This window comes from Neopsephotus bourkii, unplaced genomic scaffold (genome assembly GCF_033783945.1).
Source record: "Neopsephotus bourkii isolate Nb327-2 ecotype Australia unplaced genomic scaffold, CSIRO-AGI_Nbou_v1 NB_481, whole genome shotgun sequence".
Lineage (NCBI taxonomy): Eukaryota > Metazoa > Chordata > Aves > Psittaciformes > Psittacidae > Neopsephotus > Neopsephotus bourkii.
The window spans coordinates 1,745,068-1,769,644 of record NW_026900982.1 but is presented as its reverse complement, the minus strand read 5'-3'; the positions used below and the strand labels follow the sequence as shown (position 1 = coordinate 1,769,644).

Genomic DNA, 24,577 nt, shown 5'->3' with positions numbered 1-24,577 from the left:
TGTCAGGAGGCGGCCGGAAGCCAGTGGGCGGGACTCCGCCGCCGTGCGCGGGCGGGCGGGGCGTCTGCTGACGTGGCGGCGGCGGCATCACCATGGGGGGCAGCGGTGGCGGCTCGGTGAGTACCTGTGGTTCTCACGCCACCGGGGCTGCTGGCTCGGGTGGGGAGCATGCGGCCGAGCGGTGGCTCCGGGGGTGAGGGAGGCACCCGGGATGCCACGCACGGGGCAGGAAGCAGCCGCGGCATGGGCTCCGCCGGTCGGGGTGGCGGGAGCGGGCCGGCGCCACCGGAACACCCGCGGTTGGATTTCTGCTTCGCTCCGCGGGTCTCACTGGGCTCACGATTGGAAGGAGAGGGCTCCCGGGCCTGCCCGATGCTGGTCTGGGCGTGCAGCGCGGCCTTGGCTCGGTGACCGACCCCTAGCTGTTTGCCGCCCCCCGTCGCTGAGGCCTGTCACTGAGCGGACGGGCGGCGAGCGGGGCTTTCCGGGCTGCCTGGAGAGCGGCCAGCGGTGACCGCGTTTCTGTTGGGAGGCCGAGGAGCGGGGCAACGGCCCGCAGGAGAGGCGGGCCCGGCTCTGCTCGGTTGAGGGTCGGAGAGGGACCCCAAGCAGGCGCTGCCGGCACCGGCCGTGCGCTTTATCCGAAAGGCCTTTACTGCTGGAGAGGGTTGTCCACGGAGTATGTCGTAGAAATGGAAACTTGGGGCTGGAACGGGGAGTTCCCCGAGGGGTGCTGAGCCGGCACGCTGGCCTGTGTCCACGGTGTTTTTCCTCGGGGGTAGGGAGGCACCATTGTAGTGTGGAACACTTGGTGCTTCTGCAGACACCTCTGTAGCTGTAGGACTGACTCACTGGCAGTTACTCCATCAGTGTCCTGACCTCAGTGAGAGTTTCTATGCTCTGTTTAAGCACTATCTTTTCAGATGCCTTGCTACCCTATCTCCAGGAGCAGGACATGTTCCAGATCACAGAAACGTCCCATGGTCCATAGGGAGACTGAAATGTCCCCTTGTAAATAAAGCTTCTTTGTCTTTTCAGGCTCTAGATCGTTGTTCCTCTTTCTAAACTGTGCAAGGAAGTTGGCTTTTTTTGTTTTCCAGATGTCCAGCCCTCAGAGTGTTCCTGAACATTAGGTCTCTGTTTTGAAGTGGAAGTACAGTGATTAAATAACAAAGCATTCAAAACTGAAACACTAGTTTGTCTAGAAGCATCATTTACAATTTCTGCTATCAACTTCTCAGAAAGAAAGGCTAAACAGGATTGTCTGTACTGGCCTTTATTTATCACAGATCCATTACTGTGGCCTAAATTCTTCGTGCTAATCTTTAATGCAAAATTTGTTAGCTCTTGGAAAAAAAAGAAAGTCTTAAAGCATGCACCATGTTTGTAAGCCATCAAGGTTCTTCATTGCAGCTCACTGCACCCGCTTTCTTCTTCAGTTTTGTTGTTACAGCTTCACAGGCCTAATTTTTTTCTAGCTGCTCCTCAGTGATGTTTCTCCATGTTTCTGATGTAGAGGTGTCCCAAACACTGCTGTTTGCACTGCTACAGGTGTGTAAACCATATCAAAGTTACATGAACACAAACATGCAATTGACTTTCTTCCAAAGTAGACAGGATATGATCATAGAATCATAGAATACTTACGGTTGGAAAGGACCTTAAGATCATCTAGTTCCAATCCCACTGCCATGGGCAGGGACACCACACATTAAACCATGTCACCCAAAGCTCTGTCCAACCTGGCCTTGAACACCTCCAGGGATGGAGCATTCACAACTTCCCTGGGCAACCCATTTCAGTGCCTCAACACCCTTACAGTAAAGAACTTCTTCCTTATAGCCAATCTAGACTTCCCCTGTTTAAGTTTGAACCCATCACCCCTTGTCCTATCACTACAGTCCCTAACAAAGAGTCTCTCCCCAACATCCTTATAGGTGCCCTTCAGACACTGGAAGGCTGCTATGAGGTCTCCATGCAGCCTTCTCTTCTCCAGGCTGAACAGCCCCATCTTTTTCAGCCTGTCTTCATATGGGAGGTGCTCCAGTCCCCTGATCATCCTCGTGGCCCTCCTCTGGACTTGTTCCAACAGTTCCTTGTCCTTTTTATGTTGAGGACACCAGAATTGCACACAGTACTCCCGACAGCAGGGTAAAGGGGCAGGATCACCTCCTTCGACCTGCTGGTCACGCTCCTTTTGATGCAGCCCAGGATACGGTTGGCTTTCTGGGCTGCGAGTGCACACTGAAGCCGGCTCATGTTCATTTTCTCATCGATCAACACCCCCAAGTCCTTCGCCGCAGGGCTGCTCTGAATCTCTTCTCTGCCCAGCCTGTAGCTGTGCCTGGGATTGCTCCGACCCAGGTGTAGGACCTTGCACTTGGCATGGTTAAACTTCATGAGGTTGGCATCAGCCCACCTCACAAGCGTGTCAGGGTCCCTCTGGATGGCATTCCTTCCCTCCAGCGTATCAACCGAACCACACAGCTTGGTGTCATCGGCAAACTTGCTGAGGGCGCACTCAATCCCACTGTCCATGTCAGCGCCAAAGATGATGAACAAGACTGGTCCCAACACCGATCCCTGAGGGACACCACTCGTTACTGGTCTCCAGCTGGACACTGAGCCATTGACCACAACTCTTTGTGTGCAGCCATCCAGCCAGTTCTTTATCCACCGAGTGGTCCATTCATCAAATTGATGTCTCTCCAATTTACAGCCAAGGATGTCGTGTGGGACAGTGTCTAGCACTTTACACAAGTCCAGTTAGATGACATCAACTGCTCTACCCCTGTCCATCAGTTCTGTAGCTCCATCATAGAAGGCCACCAAATTGGTCAGGCAGGATTTCCCCTTAGTGAAGCCATGCTGGCTGTCACCAAGCACCTTGTTGTTTTTCATGTGCCTTAGCATGCCTTCCAGGAGAATCTGCTCCAAGATTTTGCCAGGCACAGAGGTGAGACTGACTGGTCTGTAATTCCCTGGGTCATCCATTTTCCCCTTCTTGAAAATGGGGGTTATATTCCTCTTTTTCCAGTCATTGGAAACTTCACCTGACTGCCACGATTTTTCAAATAATGATGAACAGTAGCTTAGCAACTTTATTTGCCAGCTCCTTCAGGACCCACAGATGGATTTCATCAGGTCCCATGGACTTGTGCACTTTCAGGTTCTTAAGATGGTCTCAAACCAGATCCAAATAATTGTGAAGTCATTGATCAAGTAGTTGGGAATTTCTCTCCTGCTGCTTCCCTAACCTTTCCATGAGAGGAGACTGAGGCTAGAGCCCCAAGAAAGCCTGACACTCCATAGTCACAGCTTAAAAATTCATCTAGTTCATGTCTGTGCCCACTACTTAATTTTCTGTCTGGTGCTTAGGGTGTCTCTCACTGACAGTGGTCCTGGGAAGAGTGAATTATTGCTTGTTCCTATACATATTAGAAGGCAAGAGCATTAAAGAAAGTTTGAAGTTATTTTTTCCAGTGCCTTTTTTTTTAAGTGGTCATTTTCATTTGCCCTGAATTCTATTTCCTAGTTTTGATACAGCACCTGAAATTTTTCATCATCATCTGACAAGTTACCATATTTTTCTGTCATCTTCAAATTCTGTCATATCCCTGTTTGCTGTTTTCCCCAGATAATATGTAGCATTTATTTCTAATAATAATTTTCTAACTAAAACATTTCACAGCATGGTCCAGTTGATAACGTGCAGTACATTTTTCTGTAAGGACGATACATAACTTATCCATATTATTCCTTTCCTCCACCCTAGTTTCTTAACCAGTTCCTATACATGGCAAAGTACTGTCTCTGTTATTGGTTACAGTTCTGGTATTTCATATGCTTCTACTGGGCAGTGATTTTTGTTTTCTAGTCTTTATCACCAAGTTTTTTGTCCTGGGTTTCCCAATGAAGAGCAACATTGGGTTGTTATTAGTATTTGGAAGAAGGTGATAAAAGTTTGTCTGCAGGCCAGGAACAATATTGTTATTTATACAAATAAGCATATGAGTTGTTTATACTGACTTGGGAATGTCAATGGTATCTGTTAAATTACATGTCTTAATAGGAGCAGAAAAAGCAACAAGTGATAAGTGACAAAGAAATGTTTGTTAAATAAGAATGGTTCTGTGATGTGGGTAAAGTGAACATCTGGGCACCTAATGGGGAATGACAAATAATTGAGACAGAAAATTAAAGACTGTAAAAGATACTTGAGACAACACTCTTGGCATGGGAAATGCAGGAATTTTTTCCATAAGGGAAAGAAAATAAAGTAAAAACTAGTAAGCTGAGGTCTAAAATATTTGTCATTGTACCATAAAGTCCAGGCAGAAAGCAGGTAACACTAAATGAATTTGAGACAAAGAACACTTCATCATGCCCCCTTGAAAGAGGAAAGTTTGGCTTTCATGTGTGGAGTGTGGATGGGCTCATTCCTATTTTGATTCCAGTTCCAATTCAGATGGAGTTGACAAGGTTAAACACTTCCTTGTTGCAGAAAGCAGTGGTTTCCATTTCAAAGGGTGATGTGCACATCCTCAAGGTGCAGGTGACTGTTTATAACTGAAAAGTAAAACATGCAAAAAAAAAAAAAGAGAATTATGCTGCTAATGTGAAATGTTCTACTTTGTTAGGACACCAGGCCTGGACATCCCAGACAGCAGAAGGTCAAGAGGTCTCTGGGAAGCAAAAAGTATGTGAATGTTTCTTGTTAGTTTGACTGAGGGAAGAAAAAAACCTAGAGATTCATATTGGAAAACCATATCTGGCCTTTACATAATTTTAAGAGTTGCAAGTGATTTTGGTTTGTGTGATGAGAATGTCAACAGACTTTGCTTACTGGTTTGTAGGAAAAGTGCTTTTCTGACACTTGAAGGCATACTAGCATTCATTTATTGTTTTGGAAAGGATTGGGAATATAAGTATTTTATGCTCAAGACAAAATGGTACTCCTAAATCCATGTGTTTTGAGTGTGATTGCAACTGAAATGCTTTAATTTGAGAATTCCTCCACCCATCCTTCTTAAGTACCTCCTTAAACATGGTGTATACTGATCTGAGCTGGTACCGTCAATGTCCCCACTTCCTAATTTCTGGATTGATGTGTTACAACATGTGAACTTCATAGCTCTTACATTAAAAGTATTTGCCCAGAGAATAGATACTCTGAGTTTCTTTCATAGCTCATAATTTTGCTGTCATGTACAGTAGTGGAAATGTCCATGCATTTCAGGACTGAGAGAAGTACATGCAAATAGTAAAGCAAAGTTCTCTCTGACCTCTAGAAAGTAAAATCAGTGCTACTGGCCAGTCTAAAGCAGTCTTAATGTAATGTGATTTGTAGGATATACTACTAGTTTGTCTTCATTGCTGAAGACCTTGCTGGTTAAAATTCTTACTAGTGTTAAGTTTTTTAATAGTGTAGTGTCAGCTCTGACACTGGGAATACATACTGAAGGAAACCTTGCCCTTTGTGGTATGGAAAACATGTATTTTGAGATGATGGGCTGCAGAATAATTTTTATATTCAGCATTGACTGCTTCAGGATAAACATATTTTTATATTGAGATTAATTTGTGCTTTCTTCTTAAGTGAAAGGTTTGAGGTAGAGTGAATATATTTTTCTATTCCTCTCAAGAGCTTTCTAATGTCATTCTCTAAAAGATGTGCTGAAAAAAAAATAATATTTAGGGTGTTTTATCTTGGTATCACTTTTCAGTTCACAAAACTTGGGAGAATCAGTGAACCATGAAATGAATTTTTAGAGTACTTGGGAAGATGAAAGGGATGTTGTCTGTCAAGTTATTGTGGTTGTGTGTGTATATATGCATAAATGTGCATACAATTTCAAGTTGATGTTTTCCAGGTCTAAGCAGTTTGAGGAGGTGGAAACTACTGTCCTGGGACTGAACAGTAGATATGATGAGACAGTGAGCAGCATTTCCTCTGCTGCACCGAAGGGTCAAGTGAACGGCAGCACAGAGTCCAGGAGTAAGCGGACCATTCGCAGGCCTGCTTACTGGCTGGAAATGAGAGGAATCAAAAACAGCGTTAACAAGTCTTCAGAGAAGAAAGGTACCCATCACTTTGGCTCGGTGCAGAACTGTTTTTCTCTCTGTTTTTTTTATGAGAGGTTAGATGACTTCTGAAATGCATGCTGCAGTTCAGCCACAAATTTCAAAGTTGGTAATGCTGGTTGTGTATTAGGAGAAATAAACTCCCTCCGCTGCAGAAACACAGGTGAAATTCTCTAATGTTACACAGTTCCTTTTGAGTGACTTGTCTATTAAAATTAATGATTCTGTGGCTGAACTCAGTTTTATCTGTGGAAGAGATATGTATAGGACTTCTGCCAATCATGTCAGAAAGATAATTTGAGAGCTTTAAAAATAGGACAAACAACTCTAAAGATGTACAAAAGGCACAGTATTCTGGATTAGACATGGCTTTTGTTGGTGGTAATTTATTTTTTTTTAAGGATTATTTTATTTCTTTTATTTTCTTACTTCTGTCATGATATTCTGATTTGGAGTGGTTTGGGTCTTAGGCTGTGGTAGGGACATTCAGATTTCCTGGCGTAGGAGCCGTTTTCCAAACTTGCTTGTGTGGCAGAGAGCCAAAACTTTGCTCTTCTTTAATGTACCTTCTTAAGTCAGAATCTGTATTCTATCCTGTTGTGGGGAGAGCTGAATCTAGTAGCTTCATAGAAGTGAAGTTTCTGCAGCTTCACACCCCCATATCCAACCAGTAGCAAGACTAGGCATGTATTCCTGTAGCTATAAGTGCACATATATAATATGTGCTCACTGTCAGCCACACAGATCAACACGAAGAGGCATGCTTAGCACTCACACAGACAGTACCAGCGGCCTCCATCCTGTTTTCCTCCCCTCCTGATCAGGATTAATATGTGTTGTGAGAGAAGATAAGCCTATAGAAAAAGTGTATATAGAAGAAGTACATATATATATGTACATTTGTGTGTGCACATATATGTGCAATGTGACTGTCCTGTAGCTGAACTTACTTTACTTAGTACCTGGCCTTTGGATCCTGGTCTCCTCAACTGCTAGTACATGGATGTACTATCCCCTGAGGCCTGCAGAGTTATGCCAGTTCATGGTGTGCACCTCCTTGCAGACAGGCTCACACTCAGACACCGCTCTTTGCTGGTCCCTCTGATCTGGTGTCAGGCATGACCAGACCTGTATACTGACCTGTTTACAAGCAAGTGGCCCTTTTTATCCTCTTACACCTCTGTTTTCCCACACTTGATCATCCCCAAGTAAGCTAATTCCCTTGCTTTCCCTTCCTATGATACCACTTCAAAACAACCCAGTCTTGTGTAACTGTGAATTGCTCTTCACTAGTATACAATATGTCATGTAACCCTACGTATTGACACCACACTCTCCCTTCTCACCGCTCCCCTACTTACCCCTTCTAAAGGGTGCTCTAGAGAGCGGCTCACGTTTGACTTACCCTGGAGTGTCTCCTGGGACAGACCTGGGAGGAAGGTGTCTGTTTCTTGGAGTCCATAATTTGTGTTCCCCTGCCTGCCATTATGCTTCTGTACTTCTCTGTGTTCATGGACATAAGCTTTGATAGGCCTGGGAATTCTGAGAGGAGTCAGAATATTTTTTGGGTTTCCCCATCTGCTGTTGTTTCTCTATGTTCCTTTCTGTGTGTGTGCAGATAAACTTTTTGTGACATAACTTAGCACCCTGTAGCTCTTCCTGAGGAGTATTATTTTTCCAGGCCATGCTGTGGTGCTGTTTCTTCCATATGTTCCGTGTGGAATTGAAGGGTGTGGAGTGAATTAATCCTACTGAGTCCAAAAGCTGTGTCCAGCCCACTGGTGTCCAGGTGCCTTACAAAACAAAATATTTCTTTTCTTAAACTACTGAATACAAGGATAAGCTGAGGCAGCAGCAGACTCAAAGCTGTAATTCAGACTGTGTAATGAGACTGAAGCATTTCTGTTCTTACTCGTTAGCAGGAGAAGTACTATTGAAAGGCAAGAGGAAATCTGAGGAAGTGGAAAGTGAGGATCTTAAGGACTCTCCAAAGAAGAAGCGAAAGATTTCAGGTAATACAAATAACTTGTAATTCCTAGTTACAAGCCTCCAGGTACTTCAGACTTCCTCTCTGCCCAACTGTTATCCTTTCTAGTAAGGCTTTTGGTGCTCTGTCCCACAGCATCCTCATAGATGAACTGACAAAGTAGAGGTTAGATAAATGAATAGTGCAGTGGATTGAAAACCAGTCAGTTGAACATCTGGGCCTAGAGGGTTGTGATCAGCAGCAAAGTCTAATTGAAGGCACATCACTAATGGTGTACCCCAGAGGAAGAAACTGGAGCCAGTACTGTTTAAAATTTTCATTAATGACCTGGACAGCATGCACCCTCAGCAAGTACACAGATAATGCAAAACTGGGAGAAGTAGTGGTATACCTGATGGGTGTGCTGCTATTTGCAGGGGCCCAGGCAGGCTGAAGAATTAAGCAGAGAGGAATCTTTTGGGGGCTAACTTTCTGGAAAGCAGCTCTGCAGACAGGGATCTTGGTGTCCTGCAGGACAGCAAGCTGACCATGAACCACCAACTTGCTCTTGTGGCAAAGGCAGCCAAAAACATTCTGAGCAGCATTAGGAAAAGCATTGCCGTCAGGTCAAGGAAGGGGATCCTTCCTGGTCAGCACTTGTGAGGCCACATTGGAGTCCCATGTCCAGTTCTGGATTCCCCAATAAAAAAGAGACATGAACATACTGGGGCAAGCCTAGTGTAGTGGTGCAAAGATGATTAAGGGACTGGAATAGTTTTCCTATGAGAACAGGCTGAGAGAGGTACGACTCTTCAGTCAGGAGAAGAGATGGCTCAGGGAGTATAAATACTTGATGGGAGGGAATGAAGAAAAGGGAGCCAGACTCTTCTCTGTAGTGCTTGTTGACAGGACAAGAGTCAAAGGGCACAAATTAAGCCACACAAAATTCTCTCTGAAGACAAGAATACATTTTTTTTTTACTGTGTAGGTGGTCAAACCCTAGCCTAGAGAGGTTCTGGAGTCTCCCTCAGTGGAGATACTCAAAACTTGACTGGACACATTCTTCAGCAACCTAGTCTAGCTGACCCTGCTTGAACACAGGGGCCGGACTAGGTTGGACTTGTTTTTGTCATCAATGATTTGGAAAGATGTAGACAGCACAAAGCTGCAAGAGATGGGGAGTGTGTGGGAGGAAAGGCTAAAATTGAAAGTGGTCTTGACACTAGAGAAACGTTTTTAGAATGGAATACAGTGTGTAAAATTAAATATATTATAGTTAGGAAGAAATACTAGCATAGCTGTAAAAAAAGAACAACCTCCTAGGTGTCTGTTCTTCAGAAGAGGATTTGAGATTTATAACAGATCAAAAGCTGAAGAGGGACCAACAGTGTCATACTTGTTTTTAAGAAGACGGATGTTAGACTGACGTGTTTGAGCAGAAATACAGACTTTCAGACATTTTCAGTCATTGCTGTAATGCAGGGTCACACTTGGAGTGCTGTTTCCAAAAGTGAGCATTGCAGTTCAGGAAATGCGTGGACCAACTGAAGAGAACAGGGAGAAGAGGGCAAAAATCATAACCCATGAGAAAATACTTAAACATTAAGAGTGGTTTAGTCTAAAGAAGACTGGAATGAGTAGAGGAATGGGGCTGTCCATTTGGTTGTCAACAAGTGATTAGATTGGCTCATCCATAGTGTGAACAGAGGATGTTCAAGTGTGCAGAGCTAAGCTTTTGTGGTTGTATAGGAACAACCATACAGATTACTAGTATCTGAATGGGACTAATGCCTGCAGCTGTAAAGAGCTATGGATTTTGAAAGGGAGTAGGGAACACAATCTTGAAATTCCTTAAAAAAACAAAAAAAAAGGTGAACATTTCTGAATGAGCAGCTTTGAGACAGGAGACTAAATAGCAACATCCTAGTAAAAAAACACCTGGTTTTCATTTCATTCATTTCATTTTCATTCATTTTTTTTGGTGGAAGCAAGGACAGGCGGCCTGGGAGGAATACAGGGATGTTTTCCGGGAAACTAGAGACCAGGGTAGGAAAGCTAAGGCCCAGTTAGAATTAAACTTGGCTAGGGATGTGAATGATAATAAGAAGGGGTTCTATAATTACACTGCAAATAAAAGACAAACCAGGGACTATGGGGGCCCTCTCCAGAAGCTATCGGGAGAACTGGCTACCCTGGGTTTGGAGAAGGCTGAGGTTCTTAATGACTTCTTTGCCTCAAGTCTCCACTGGCAAATGCTCTGACCGCACCACCCAAGTCCTAGAAGGCAGACGCAGGGACTGTGAGAATGAAGACCTTGGACCCACTGTAGGAGAGGAACTGGTTTGAGACCATCTTAAAAATCTGAACGTGCACAAGTCCATGTGACCTGATGAAATCCATCTGCGGGTCCTGAAGGAGCTGGCGAATGAAGCTGCTAAGCCCCTGGCCATCATATTTGAGAAATCATGGCAGTCAGGTGAAGTTCCCGATGACTGGAAAAAGGGAAATATAACCCCCATTGTCAAGAAGGGAAAAATGGATGACCCAGGGCACTACAGACCAGTTAGTCTCACCTCTGTGCCTGGCAAAATCTTGGAGCAGATTCTCCTGGAAGGCATGCTGAGGCACATGAAAAACAACAAGGTGCTTGGTGACAGCCAGCATGGCTTCACTAAGGGGAAATCCTGCCTGACCAATTGGTGGCCTTCTATGATGGGGCTACAGAACTGATCGACAGCGGCAGAGCAGCTACAAGACAAGGGGTAACAGGTTAGAACTTAAACAGGGGAAGTTTAGATTGGATATAAGGAAGAAGTTCTTTACTGTAAAGGTGTTGAGGCACTGGAATGGGTTGCCCAGGGAAGTTGTGAATGCTCCATCCCAGGTGGTGTTCAAGGTCAGGTTGAACAGAGCCTTGAGTGACATGATTTAGTGTGAGGTGTCCCTGCCTGTGGCTGAGGGGTTGGAACTTGATGATCTTAAGGTCCTTTCCAACCCTAACTATTCTATGACTCTTTGATTCTATAACAAGGCTCACAGAATTAAGTCTTGTGGTCTTTCTTGTTTGTGTTATAACAGGAAAAAAACAGCAAGCTGGAACACAACAAAACTCCAAAACAGAAGGTCACTGTGTTCAGAAAGAACCAGAAACCTATGGCACAGGTAAGAAGAAGAAGCAGTTTATCAAAATTGTTTATAAAACAGTTAAAAGATAAATAGGATTTTGGGATTTACATCTGAGCCACAGCTGTGTTTCTGGTATTTCCGTTCACTTTATTGTTGACAAGGAAGAACTGGCTGCTCTCCTTTTGGCACTGTGTCAGTACTGCAGAACAAGAGTGGAGGGATAGTGTAGTTCCACGTGGTTTTACTGTTGCGTAATGGAATAGTGAAGGAGGAATCACTTTTGAACTGATCAAATGCCTGATAAAATAGTTGCATCATAAAACTCATAAAAATGTTTACACTTTTTTACTCAGGAGAATACATTTGCAGGAAAAACTCTGTATCTGTTACTGCCAAATTGCCTCTTCTGGCAACTTGGTAGCCAGAGACACAAGCAGTCAATCCTAGAAAAACAACATTAGCCTTAACTCAGGAAGTGGACTCAGTATGTGTAGCTCACAGCACTCATTAAATACCCCAGTTTTCTGCCAAGTGCTGTTTGATTCACAGACTTATCCCCAGACACCTGGGGCAAAACAACCCCTACTTATTATTACTGGGCAAAGAGGAAAGCCTTTAGGTCTTTTTTAGGATAAGAATTCAGGCAGATGAGCTGCTAAGCCATGATCCAGAACCCATTTCAGTAGTTTATCATTCTATGGATTATGCCAAGCTTTTGCTTGGCATGTCAAAAAGAGGCGAGGAACTGGAAACCATGCCACACAGGGTACTTTTCCTTGGCTGTTTAATAACTTGGTCTCTTGGTGGTGTTTTGTTCACTTTCAGTGCCAAAACTGCTGACCAGTGTAAATGGAGTTCTCTGGTTAGCAGAATAGAAACATGGGACTTTGTCTGAAACTGTTCAGTCACACCTGTGACTACTTTTTACTGTGAAACCCCTGCACGCTAAAGTCATTGTATAATAAAAATGAATAAACCAAAAATCTGTACTGAACTGGTGGAAGAACACTCCTTGCAAGGGAACGGTAGGATTAAAGATTTCTTATAAAATAGTCTCCCAAAAGGAGTGATGTGTGCCTTGCCACATGAGCCTTTTAAAGCTGCAGATGAGCTAAACATTGAAGTATAGCTGAACATGAGTTTGGTAGCATGTGACTTGTTTCCTTCTAGGATTCATAGTTCATATGGAAGGAAAGAAAAAAACCATAAAGATACTGCATTTGCAGTTCTATTCCAAACCTTTTGTTTTGACAGGTAGTATGGAAGAGAAATGGTCTTTGGAAATTCAGGACAAAGGCCGAGTTACCTGTCCAACATGTCGGGCTGTGGTGAGAAAGACTGTAGAAGGCCTGAAGAAACATATGGTAAACTGCAGGCAGGTAAGAACACAAGTGATGAGCAATGTTTCTTTACTCCTCTTCAGCTTACTGAAAGAAATGCTTGCATGCTGTTCTGTGTTGCACTTAAAATCAGTTTCATCTCATCATCATGGCTTTAAGCAAAAGTTCTTTATACATCTGTAAGAGGGTGTGCTTGCTGCTTCTTGCTCAGTCTTGCTGGAGGCTTGGGGTAAGTGAACAAAGGTGTAGGTATTTCATTGTTCCCCTAAACATGAGACTCCATGGGATCTATTCTTAATGGGCAGTTACCAGGCCCAAATAAAATGTTCTGCTTTTCTTCTTTCTCCCAAAGAGTTTCCTAGTGCTTCAGTTAACTTAGTTACACACACACTGTCCTTGTTTATTTCCAGGAAATGTTCACATGTCATCACTGTGGGAAGCAGCTGAAGTCTTTAGGAGGGATGAGATACCATGTCATGGCAGACCATAACAATCAGGTAACCCAACTGCTGTGCATCTAAACATCCTACAGGCAAGACAATCTTTTGTTCCCTCCCCAGTGCACAGAGAAACTGAACATGGTGTTTGTTCAAATGATGTGGCTGTTCAAATCCTGTTATTTGTTATTTTTCCTCTGAAATTAGACATCTGAAAAAATAGTAGAATGTTAGTAGAGATGCCAGCATGATAGGCCTTAGAAAGAAAAGATGGGTTTCTGTTTAGGCTGGTTTTCAATCAGAAAAAAAAATAAATTAAATGATTGCTCATTAGGCTGCAGTGTTCAGTCCTTTGCTAGAAAGTAGTTTTTCTACATCCAGGGAAGACTTGATTTTAGTTCAAAGGACAAAAAACAGAACCAGCAGTTTAGTTATACTGACATTACAATCTGCTTTTCCTCTTTGCTATTTACTCAAAAAAGGCAATGTCTCCTGTTGTATTTCATAGATCATAGACTCACAGAATCATAGAATAGTTAGGGTTGGAAGGGACCTTAAGATCATCAAGTTGCAACCCCCTTGCCATGGGCAGGGACACCTTGCTCTAAACCATATCACCCAAGGCCTTGTCCAACCTGGCCCTGAACACCACCAGGGATGGAGCATTCACAACTTCCCTGGGCAACTCATTCCAGTTCCTCAACACCCTTACAGGAAAGAATTTCCTCCTTATATCCAATCTAAACTTCCCCTGTTTAAGTTTTAACCCATTGCCCCTTGTCCTATCACTGCAGTCTGTAATAAATAGTCCCTCCCCAGCATCCCTATAGGGCCCCATCACAGAAAAGATCATGGAATAGTTAGGGTTGGAAAGGATCTTAAGATCATCAAGTTCCAACCCCCCTGCCATCGGCAGGGTCACGTCACACTAAACCATGTCACCCACGGTTCTGTCCAACCTGGCCTTGAACACCACCAGGGATGGAGCATTCACAACTTCCCTGGGCAACTCATTCCAGTGCCTCAACACCCTTACAGTAAAGAACTTCTTCCTTATAGTCAATCTAAACTTCCCCTGTTTAAGTTTGAACCCATTACCCCTTGTCCTATCACTACAGTCCCTAACGAAGAGTCCCTCCCCAACATCCTTATAGGTGCCCTTCAGACACTGGAAGGCTGCTATGAGGTCTCCACGCAGCCTTTTCTTCTCCAGGCTGAACAGCCTCAACTTTCTCAGCCTACCTTCATATGGGAGGTGCTCCAGTCCTCTGTTCCTCCTCGTGGCCCTTCTCTGGACTTGTTCCAACAGATCCATGTCCTTTTCATGTTGAGGACACCAGAACTGTGCACAGTGCTCCAAGTGAGATCTCCCAAGAGCAGGGTAGAGGGGCAGGATCACCTCCTTTGACCTGCTGGTCACGCTCCTTTTGATGCAGCCCAGGATACGGTTGGCTTTCTGGGCTGTGAGCGCACACTGAAGCCGGCTCATGTTCATTTTCTCATCGACCAGCACCCCCAAGTCCTTCTCCGCAGGGCTGCTCTGAATCTCTTCTCTGCCAAGCCTGTAGCTTTCTTGTAGTTTAAAGCTTTCTTGAGCAGCCTGGCAAGCCTCCTACCAAAACTGCTCCACAGCAGCTCCACCAGCCTCCAGTAGACCTGACCTCCCAGATCAAGTCCCATATTCTAAATACCCAAACCCCTGACTATGGCACCACTGTTCTAACCATTTATTAACCTGCCAAATCTGCCTAGCCTTCTTAAGGTGTTCCCCTTTGTCCTGGAGAATTGATGAAAAGACTGTCTGAGCTCCAGAGCCCCTAACCACCTCTCCAGGGCTCTGTAGTCCTTCTTAATGTTTTCCGGGCTACTGCTATCTATATCACTAGCACCCGCATGGGCAACTAGAAGGGGGTAATAGTCAATGGGACTAGTTGTGACAATTTAAAACTTTTGAAAAGATCAGTCGGAAGTTTGGGTAAGGTTTAGGTAATACATTACTTATATTTTTTACATAGTTCCCAGTACTGTGGTTTCTGATCCCACAGCTGTACTAATAAATGAAATAGGTCAGATATGATGTTTTGGCCCCAAGAAATAGGTCTGTCACCCAGTTCTAACTTTTTCTTCAGGCTGGGTGTAATATTGTTATCAAGTAGTGTAGGAAATAGTATACAGTAACCATCAGAGAACAGAGAAGAACTTGAGCTGTATTTTAGCATAGCTGAGTAACCATTACTGTCAGGTAGTCTGCTTAGCTTTAGTTAGGCTTAGTGGTAATGGTAGGACCAATAAGTGTTAAAAGAGGCATGACACACATGCGTAAGTACTTTCCACAGGCAGAAGGGGAGAAAAATAATGGAAATACATACCCTTGTTCTTCCCAGCAGCTAGAGTTTGTGACTATTTCTTAAGAAGGTTGAAACTCTTATTTGCTAAGTGGTTTTCAGGCAGTCTATCCCTTTTAAAGATAGCTCAGTTGTTCTGGGATATAGACGGTGATTGCTATACTAGGTACACTTCTGTAAAATCATAAGTTGCACAGATTTAATTACTTTAGAAGCTGTCCTTCAGTAGTGTGCTGAGTAGGGAATTCCCTATGAGAAGAACTGTAAATGCTGAGCATCCTGTGGTTTTCTTTATTTTTGTCTGCTGTGCTTTAGCCAGTTGTGAAGGAGGGAGGAGAATTGGATGAGCAGCTTGAACGAGACCGCCTTCGGAAGATTTTGAAGCGTATGGGAAAACTAAAGTGTACGAGGGAGGTAAGCTGCATTGCACTAAGTATCCTGCATTAACCAGCAGCAGGTACACAAACCTAAAACATTGAGAGTTCTGCTTGGTATGCTTTGTGCTGGCCACAACTGCATTTGTTTCAAGATCCTAGCTATGCTTTTAAGACAAAATATCATAGAGTTATAGAATAGTTTGGGTTGGAAGGGATCTTTAAAGGTCATCTAGTCCACCCCTTCCCTACCATGAGTAGGGACATCTTCAGCTGGATTAGGTTGCTGAAAGCCCTGTCCCACCTGACCTTGAATATTTCCAGGGATGAGGCATTCACCACCTCTCTGGGTAAATCCATTCCAGTTTTTCACCACCCTCACTGTACAAAAGGGTATCTAGTCTAAAACTACACTCTTTTAGTTTGGAACCATTACCCCTCATCACAACAGGCCCTACTAAAACATTTGTTCCCATCTTTCTTGTAGTGTAAAAAGGTTGCAATAATTGCTCCCCAGAGCCTTCTCTTCTCCAGGCTAAACAAGCCCAATTCTCTCAGCCTGTCTGTAGGAGAGGTGTTCCAGCCTGCCGATTAAATGATCCCTTGGACCCACTTCAACAGGTCCATGTCTTTCCTGTACTGAAGAGTCTAGAGCTGAACGCAGTACTCCAAACAGTATTATAAAGTACTCTCAGAATCACACAGTTGTTATGGCTGGAAGGGAATTTCTAAGGTCATCTAGTTCAACCCTGTGCTCAAGCAGAGTGAGCTAGACTCTCTGAGTATTTGATGAGCTGGTGTCTTCAAGGGGGATCAGGAGGATATTGGATTGTTTCTTGTGTGCTCCGAAAGTATTTTGTTCATATGTACTTCTGCTTTTTCCTTAGTAGTTTGTGATAGCTGAGAAGGTATTTTTATGCATCATTGACTCTGTGTCTGTGGGTTTTGAAAATACTGAGGTTGGCCACAGCTAGAGAAGGGGATGAAGGGCTATATCTAAGAACATAAAAAACTTGCTGGTGAATGTTTTATTTGTCCTGTTTCCAAGCTCAGTGCCAAGCTGATCACTGGATTCAGGCTTAGGGGATACTCTAGTAATTGACAGTCGCAGAAACTGTTGAGGTTTTGTTGTCCTCTGCTGCAGCATGAGACAGTAGCTGTATCCTAAGAATAGCTGAAAGTTTTATTTACCTCACCTTAATATAGCTGTGTTCTAGACAATCTGACTAGCCAACCAAGTGTAAAACCTTCCTCCTTTTCTGCCCACTTCCTCCATTTATATCTGATAAACTTTGTTTTGTGCATCCTCATTGAGCATCTTGCTTCTTCATTCCATATATTGAAATCTTCTGTTGCCCACTACCTACAAAGAAGTTCTAAGAAAGTGTCTCCCAGTTGCAGCCAATTCTTTGTGCTAGATTTTATCTTGTCTGAATATGCTATCGTTAAAGTTTACTGCCTGATTGTCTCTGGCCTGGCAGGAAAAGTGATAGTGGCTTGGTCAGCAAACTGTGGATTCTATACACAGTGGTCTTGTGATTACTTGGAAAATGCTTTTCTTCCATGCTATTTTCTTTTGCATTGGCAGGGCTGCACAGGCAGCTTCACTAGCATAATGGGATACCTGTATCATGTTAAAAAATGTGGGAAGGCAGCTTCTGAGCTGGAGAAAATGGCTATGAAGTGCCATCACTGTGGAAAAGCATACAGATCAAAGGCAGGACTTGTCTATCATCTCCGATCTAAGCATGGGCCGGTAAGTGCAAATTGCCATGGTTATCAAGGTACTGTGGTCATACTTCAGCTGCTCAGAGTTGAGACACATGAAGACTTTTGTCTGCTCTTTGGGTGGGTAATGAGGGGCAGCAAGTAGAGTGTTCTGTCCTTGATACTTTTCTTCTAGATGCAGCTGTTGCTGTTTTGTGACTAGGAAGAAGTTTTTAACAGTAAATCACCATGGCAGCAGTAAACTTTACCCTGTCTGACTTTTGCTCCATGGAATAATGATGCTAACATGTATGACTTGTGAGACACCTTTTTTTGCTCTTAAAAGACCCAACACTGGAGCAGAACAGGCAGTAATATGCTTGTTGTCCATGAGGGTTTTACAGTAAATGATGTAATATCCTTTCAAGACCAGTGGCTGCATGAAACTCTCTGCTTAAGCCTTACTGCTGTGGCCCCCCTGAATAGGTGTGGGGGTTTGTCTCACTAGTGGAATGCACGTCTGTCCTCTCTCTGTGACAGTGAATCACAGCTGCAGCAACATTTTTGTGAAGGGTTTGGCAGTATATTTCTTCACAGTATTTAATTTAACTGAAATAGGAACCAGTGGAGGAGGCCCACCTCTTTTGGCCTTCATTGCAGGTCACTTTCCTCCAGGAGGAGAGAAGAACAGAGAGCCTGAAGGAAACAAAACGGGAGCCAAACAGCACAGGCAGAGTTCAGAGGAGATCTGCAAAGGTGGCAATCTACTATCTCCATGAGCTAGCTGGAGAAGAGCTGGCCAAAGAGTGGCCCAAGAGAAAAGTTCTGCAGGACTTGATTCCAGATGATCGCAAGGTACAAGGCTTTAAAAATGCTATGTAGTGTTTAAGTCCTTCTTCATAACAGATGAGTCTTTCACTGACATCTACCCAATGTTGCCAGTGCTTCATGGCCCATGCAAAGTAATATTGAAGAAGTAATGTCTTGTGGGAGGGATCAGGTTTTGCTCTCTCTGTTCTTAGATTATGGTATTGCTATAGTAGCAATTGCTGTGGTAGAAGCATTTTATCCAGGCTGTAATAACTTTCAAGTCCTATTGCTGTAATTTTCAGTGGGCACAATTAGCAAAGGCAGTTATAGGCAGTATGTTGCTCACAAGCCATAGGCTGCAGATCACTCCTGCCATGCAATGACATTTCATAGTTTTTCAGGCTTCGGAGGCTCCAGGAGTATCTTTTAGGCTGTTAAGGAAACCCAAGGGAAAAGGACAATTTATGGTTTTAATGGGATAAGCACATTTAGAGGAATTGTAGTCAAAGGTAAGGGAAGTTTTGGGTTCTGATATTGTGAGGGTTTTATAGATTCAGTTATGTTTTAAGACAGGAGACAGAAAAAGATTGGTTATTTAGAGTTTGGCTGTTAGAGCAGGAGAAGAAATAGCACTTCTGTCTCTGGGAGAGAAAGGGACGTACTTGGCACTAAGCGTAGCCAACGTTGCTTCCAGCTTTCAATTCCATCTCTTTATTTCAGCTGAAATATACTCGTCCTGGGCTGCCCACATTTAGTCAAGACGTGCTGTGCAAATGGAAAACTGAGATAAAGATGTACCGAAGAGTCCACTGCCCAAATGAGGTAATCTTTACGTACTTGTTTCCAAAACCTCAAAAGGGACAGATTTCAGGACAGCTTTCCACACCTATGAAACTGCAGTTTGTCTCTGTTCCCCCTGCCCTGCCCCATCCCCAGCGCTTTCTCCCCAGTTTTCAGGCTTGCATCATTTTCAAGTAAAAGAATTGCAGCGTAACATTTTACGTGAAGCTGTCTCCTGAAAGCAAGTGTCCTATTGCACCAACCAGTAACCCAGAAGAATGTCTTGCACCTACCTCCTATTTCAGGATCTGGGCTGTTGGCTGAGCATGATCTAGTATCCTGAGACTGATGCCTAAAGCTCCACATGGGAACTGTAAAGCTGACCTTTGACTGAGACCATTGATGTTGGATGCAGTACTTGTGTGCCACTAAATACAAGAGCAGGGCAGAAGAGAGAGACTTGTCTTGTACTTGCCCTATACTTTGAAATTAACCTCTGCTGCTCTTCAGGCAAAATGCAAACTCTGTCAGGCTTTCGATAGAGGGTAATAGTGACAGGATTATTATGTCTAAATTTGCTCAGAAACTGGAAGTATTTAACTTACTGAAAGCTTAAAGTCTCTTAACAATCTTTTACCAGAAGCTTTCTGGCTTGTAGGGCTTGGTATTTCCCTTCATCTGCCTCTCTTATCCCTTTTGGAATTGACTTCCAGAGAATAAGACAGGAAGAAGTGATTTCTTGCTAGTGTTTTGCTGACATGAACTTTTTTTACTGTTTCAGGGTTGTGAATCTGTATATGGCAGTGTCTCAGGACTCAAATCTCACCTTGGCACGTGTACCTTGGTTGGTAACCTTCCTGTACTCACTGTCTTTTATACCAATAGCCTTACTATCCCTATCCCTCACGTATCTGCTTGTTCAAGCTGTTGTCCTGCCATCTGCTAATCTGAGTTCCTCACAGTCTTGAGTGCTTCCCTATGAGCTGATGGGTTTTCCATAGCAAACACTGCTTGAGGCAAGGAGGAAGCATCTTAATGGCATGCATTTTAGTGAAACTGCAGTCCTACCTGTAGATTCACAGCTACAAGAACAGTTTTTCCAGGTACAATGCTGGAGACCTTGTAACATCTCACAGGTGTTACAAGGTGAGATGCTTTGTAGGCATAACCGGCAAATAATGTCAGTGCTGCTGTAGCTAAATCATTGTCTGGCATGAGTAAGGGTTTCTACTTCCTACGGCTGGTTTATATCTGAGCCAAATTCAAATACAATATATAGGTGTGTCCACCTTCTAGGCAGCAATTGGTGAGGGTATTTTTTTGTTTTGTTGCCAGGGAGACTTTGTGGCTGGTAAATACAAGTGTCTTCTGTGTGAGAAGGAGTTCATTTCAGAGAGTGGAGTCAAGTATCACATCAACTCCATGCATGCTGAGGTAAGGCAGGCAGAATGGAAGTCTTCACACCCCAGGTTGTTGGGAGGAGGGAAGGAAATGCTGGCCCTGTTTTATTTTTATCTTGGTCACTGTTGGGAACAGGGTCCTGGACTCAGTAGCCTTTGATTTGTTTAAACATCGCTGGTTGTATGCGTTGGTCTGGGGAGCAAGTACTGTGTCATGTCACACGTCTTGTCCCCAGTTGCTGCTGCTCAGTTCAGCAGTTCAGCAGTTCAGCATTTCCGATGCCTTTAGCAACAGCCAGATCAAATCTCTGAGACAGTGACACCTGAGGAGGAACATCAAAGAACAGAGCTTTGTTAGGCAGCTGCCTTTCCGGATCTCACATTTCAGGAAATCATTGTCCCACAAAGCAACTTTATAATAAGCCCTGATAGTCTTTATACAGTGTTTCCATCATCAATACCAACCTGTTACCCTCTCAACCCTGCAGGACTGGTTTGATGTGAATACAACTACCACCAAAAGCTTTGAGAAACTAATGAAAATCCGCCAAAGAGAAGAGCAGAGGAAGCAACGGAAGAAACGTCTTTTGACCAGGGGGAAAAAGAAGAGAACCGCAACCCTGCCTGTCAAGAAACTCCCCACTGCTGGAGTTGAGAAAATGAGGAGAACTAAGAGAGGCCGTCCAAAGCGGGTGGACAATGAGAGTGCGAGTAGTGAGGAGGGGGAGCCCCAAGTTGCACAGAGAGCCGAATTTCCAAAAACCAGCCACAAGCGAGGCCGGAAGTAAATCCCTAGAAGAGAAGGAATAATCCTAAAGCTTTTCAGTTACAAGCCCCACCTCTGTCAAGCTCATAACCCACAACACTGATATAAGCAACTGAGTGTCTTTGGGACTGTGACTCCATTCTACTCAGTGACCTTGATTACGAGACTGTTGCCTCTGGTCATTTGTGAGAGACTTCAAACCAAAGCTGTGGTACAGAGGATGCCTCTCCTGCTGTAGTACCCCTGAACAGTGGCACTAGCAGTGTACCCAGTGTAGTTACTGCTGTGGTTACAGTCGCAGTTTGGGTCACATTAGTTGCTTGTTTAGTGGTTTCCAGTACGGCAGGTGTCTGTTGCGCCATCTTCCTCTGATGGGTGAGATCAGGGTTCTTTTATAGCGGTTCTTCGTCTAAGAGACTGACCAGCACAGTGTTTAGGTCTTTTTAAAGGGGGAATCCTTTCTTGCACAGTATGCACACAAACTAAACAGTGCTGTGCAGAATACAAAGGTTTTAGCTTGCCCTGTAACTGTCCTGTCATCAGCAAGGCTGCCAACAGGCAGGAAATACATCCCTAGTGTGTGTTCCACTCTGTTGCACAAGGCACTGTCTTCATACACTGATGCTTAGGCTCAGCACCAGACAGTAGCATGTGAGCTCTGGTCTGCTTGGAAGTGATGGTACATAATTATTACCCTTGTCAGGAACCCGGTATTCTCCTGGCATCTGTCTTCTGTAGTAGCACTGGGCATTAAATGTATGTAAAGGGTCTTCCAGCCCAGTGAGGATTAAATACTCTCCAGCCTTTGGGAGATTCACTGACCCTACAAACCCCCAGTAACTAATGCAGCGAGGTGATCTTCTTGAGCCCTCTGGATACTACTCGTCTCAGACTCGCTTGGGAAACAAACTTACTGCAAGACAGTGCATATATACAGTAGCAGTCTTGCTGATGCTAAAACCCAGGTCCCATTGAACTGCCTTGCCACTGGTGGTCTTTTGTCATGCCCGTGCTCCTATAGTGTCTTTTTTTTCTGTGCTGTAGATGGCACCTTCATTGTGTTACATCACCTGCTTTTTTCCAATACTGCTTCCTTTGTTTGAATGAGGTATATTAGCCATGGCTTCCCTGTGTGAAAAAGATTAAAAGGGTTAATTATTTTAAGCCACATGTTGGCATGAACTCTGGATGATAGGGAATATCTTCCTGTGCTCCATAAATGCAGCAGAAGCTAGTAGGCAGCAGCACCACAGGCAGTCTTACTCTGTCTTTCAGAGAACTGGTTCTCCAGAATTTCTTTTATCCAAAGACTCACTGTACCAGGAAGTTGCAAAAATTGCAGTTTTCCAGGCAAGAAAACAGGCAACTGGCTCTGTGTTATCTCTCTGTGAATATTCATTGTCTAACAGAGCTGTTGGTTCTGAAATTCACAGAGAAGCCATTGCAGTGCCTGGTGAATTGGTGGGCTTATATATATATATAAAATCATAGAATGGTTTGGGTTGGAAAGGACTTTAAGATCATCTAGTTCTAACCCCCTTGCCATGGGCAGGGATGCCTCACATTAGACTATGTGTCCCAAGACTCTGTCCATCCTGCCCTTGAATGCTGTGAGGGATGGAGCGTTTACCACTTCTCTGGACAACCTGTGCCAGGGCCTCACCACCCTCACAATAAAGAACTTCCTCCTGATATCTAACCTGAATATGTGTGATTACCAGAATAATCACACTGGCCCTGACAATGGGAAGTGCTGTAAGGCCAAGGGTGTTCTCAGTAACTGCCTCTCCACTATCAGTAAATGCTATCAGTAAGCAAAGCAGACTGCAGCGGAGCATGGTCTGTCTCTCGTGAGGATTAACATGTGTATGGTAGGGAGAGAGTATGTAGTGCTCCATTGTGATTTACATGCAGTGGTTATGTTGCCTTTTGGAACCAGCTGTTCACTGTTGTTGCAGTGCTGTGCTGAAAGTATAAATGAGTGGACTCGTATGCAGGGTGTGTAAGGTGTGCAGGAAGGTGGGCAAAGTAGAAGACAACAAAATAAAATGTCGCCAGTGCAGGAATGTGGGGTTTGTTTGTCTGTTTGTTGTGTAGTGTTCTTGGTTCCATCCCTGTTTGCACAATACACCCCAGCCTGCCTGCTTGGTTTTCCTGCATGCTCTGGTCCCGTTGAGGTGTCTGCATTACTTCTCATCAGTAACTCTACACAGCTGTCCTTTGACCACATATGTTTACTGCCTTCCCATCCAATAGATGGACAAGATAAACCAATGAATTAAAGTAGGTTTTTCCTAGTGAATTTCAGTCTAGAGTCCTTTTTACTGTCATTTGTGAGTTACTAACCAGACCCGCTTTCTAGATTATACTTCCAGGTGAATACTTTGTGACCACCTGGATTTTGTAGTTATATCAACAACATATTTTCCCACATAATATTGTGTGTGGAAAAGAATCCTTATCCAACAGTCCATTCATGCTCCATTAGTGTTACAGTAGATTGCTGGATTGGGTCAAGCTGGTAAAAGGTGATAGCACTGCTGCTGAGGAGTGTGATCTGTGCAGGAGCACCTGCATCTTGCTGTAGATAGACTAAGGCAGGCTACCCAGTATAACTGCAGCTGTGCTCTACTGCTCTGAGAACACTGGAAAATACAGCCATGAGGAAGGTATTTTAATCAGGGAATCTGCAGCAACTGTATCCAGGGCTATAAATTAACATTAATAAAACAGCTAATTGTACTATGGCTTACAACTATTAAAGCACCCATGAGGCTACTGCTCAGTCTGTTGTTGAGATCAGTTAGCCTAACATCTTGCAAATACAGGTATAGAATAAAGGATCAGAATGGTTTGGGTTGGAAGGGCCCTTGAAACACAGTCTAGTCTACCTCTTTTGCCATAGGCAGGGACACCTTTCACTAGATAGGTTGCTCAAAACCCCATCCAACTTGACTTTGAACACTTCCAATGATGGGGCATCCACCGCTTCTCTGGGCTAGTGTCTCACAGCCGTCATCATAAGAAGTCTTCCAACTTAACTCTACCCTGTTTCAGTCTGAAACCATTGTTCCTTGCCCTGTCACTGCGAGACCTTTTGAAAAGTCTCTCCATCTTTCTTATAAGCCTATAGAGCTGCAATAAGGTCTCCCTGAAGCCTCCTCTTCTCCAGGCTGAACAAACCAGCTCCCTCGGCCTTTCTTCATAGGAGAGGCATTCAAGCCCTGTGTTTTCATAGCCCTTCTCTGACAGGTCCATGTCTCTTGTACTGTGGGCCCCAGAACTGGATGCAGTGGTCCAGGCAGGGTCTCACCAGAGCAGAGTAGAGGGGGAGAATCACCTCCACCAGCCTGCCAGTGATGCAGCCCAGGAAATGTTTGGCTTTCCAGGCTGCAGGCACACATTATGTCCATTTTTTTTTGGTATCTCCAAGTCCTTTGCA

General features: G+C 44.1%; 1 protein-coding gene across 3 annotated transcripts; it reads left to right on the top strand.

The window, feature by feature from the left end:
* Window positions 1-41: 41 nt before the first annotated feature.
* On the top strand, window positions 42-21,252 carry ZNF512 (zinc finger protein 512). Of its 3 annotated transcripts, none has more exons than XM_061350288.1 (14): window positions 42-116; window positions 4,641-4,699; window positions 5,874-6,082; window positions 8,004-8,096; window positions 11,129-11,212; window positions 12,431-12,555; window positions 12,927-13,013; window positions 15,614-15,712; window positions 17,261-17,428; window positions 18,040-18,234; window positions 18,910-19,011; window positions 19,751-19,813; window positions 20,305-20,403; window positions 20,858-21,252. In XM_061350288.1, exons 1-14 carry the CDS (start codon window positions 93-95, stop codon window positions 21,155-21,157), a joined length of 1,707 nt encoding a protein of 568 aa, XP_061206272.1. In that variant the 5' UTR covers window positions 42-92; the 3' UTR covers window positions 21,158-21,252. The 3 variants fall into 3 exon arrangements, with proteins under 3 accessions (XP_061206272.1, XP_061206271.1, XP_061206270.1); XM_061350287.1 differs by lacking the exon at window positions 42-116 and adding an exon at window positions 1,477-1,551 and having other exon boundaries at window positions 8,007-8,096; XM_061350286.1 differs by lacking the exon at window positions 42-116 and adding an exon at window positions 1,477-1,551.
* Window positions 21,253-24,577: the final 3,325 nt, after the last annotated feature.

Coding starts and splice junctions, on each gene's coding strand:
- ZNF512 (XM_061350286.1), top strand. CDS start 1,492: ATGTTTCTCCATGTTTCTGATGTAGAGGTGTCCCAAACACTGCTGTTT. Junction 12,556..12,926: donor ATATGGTAAACTGCAGGCAG/GTAAGAACACAA, acceptor GTTTATTTCCAG/GAAATGTTCACATGTCATCA. Junction 17,429..18,039: donor TCCGATCTAAGCATGGGCCG/GTAAGTGCAAAT, acceptor CCTTCATTGCAG/GTCACTTTCCTCCAGGAGGA.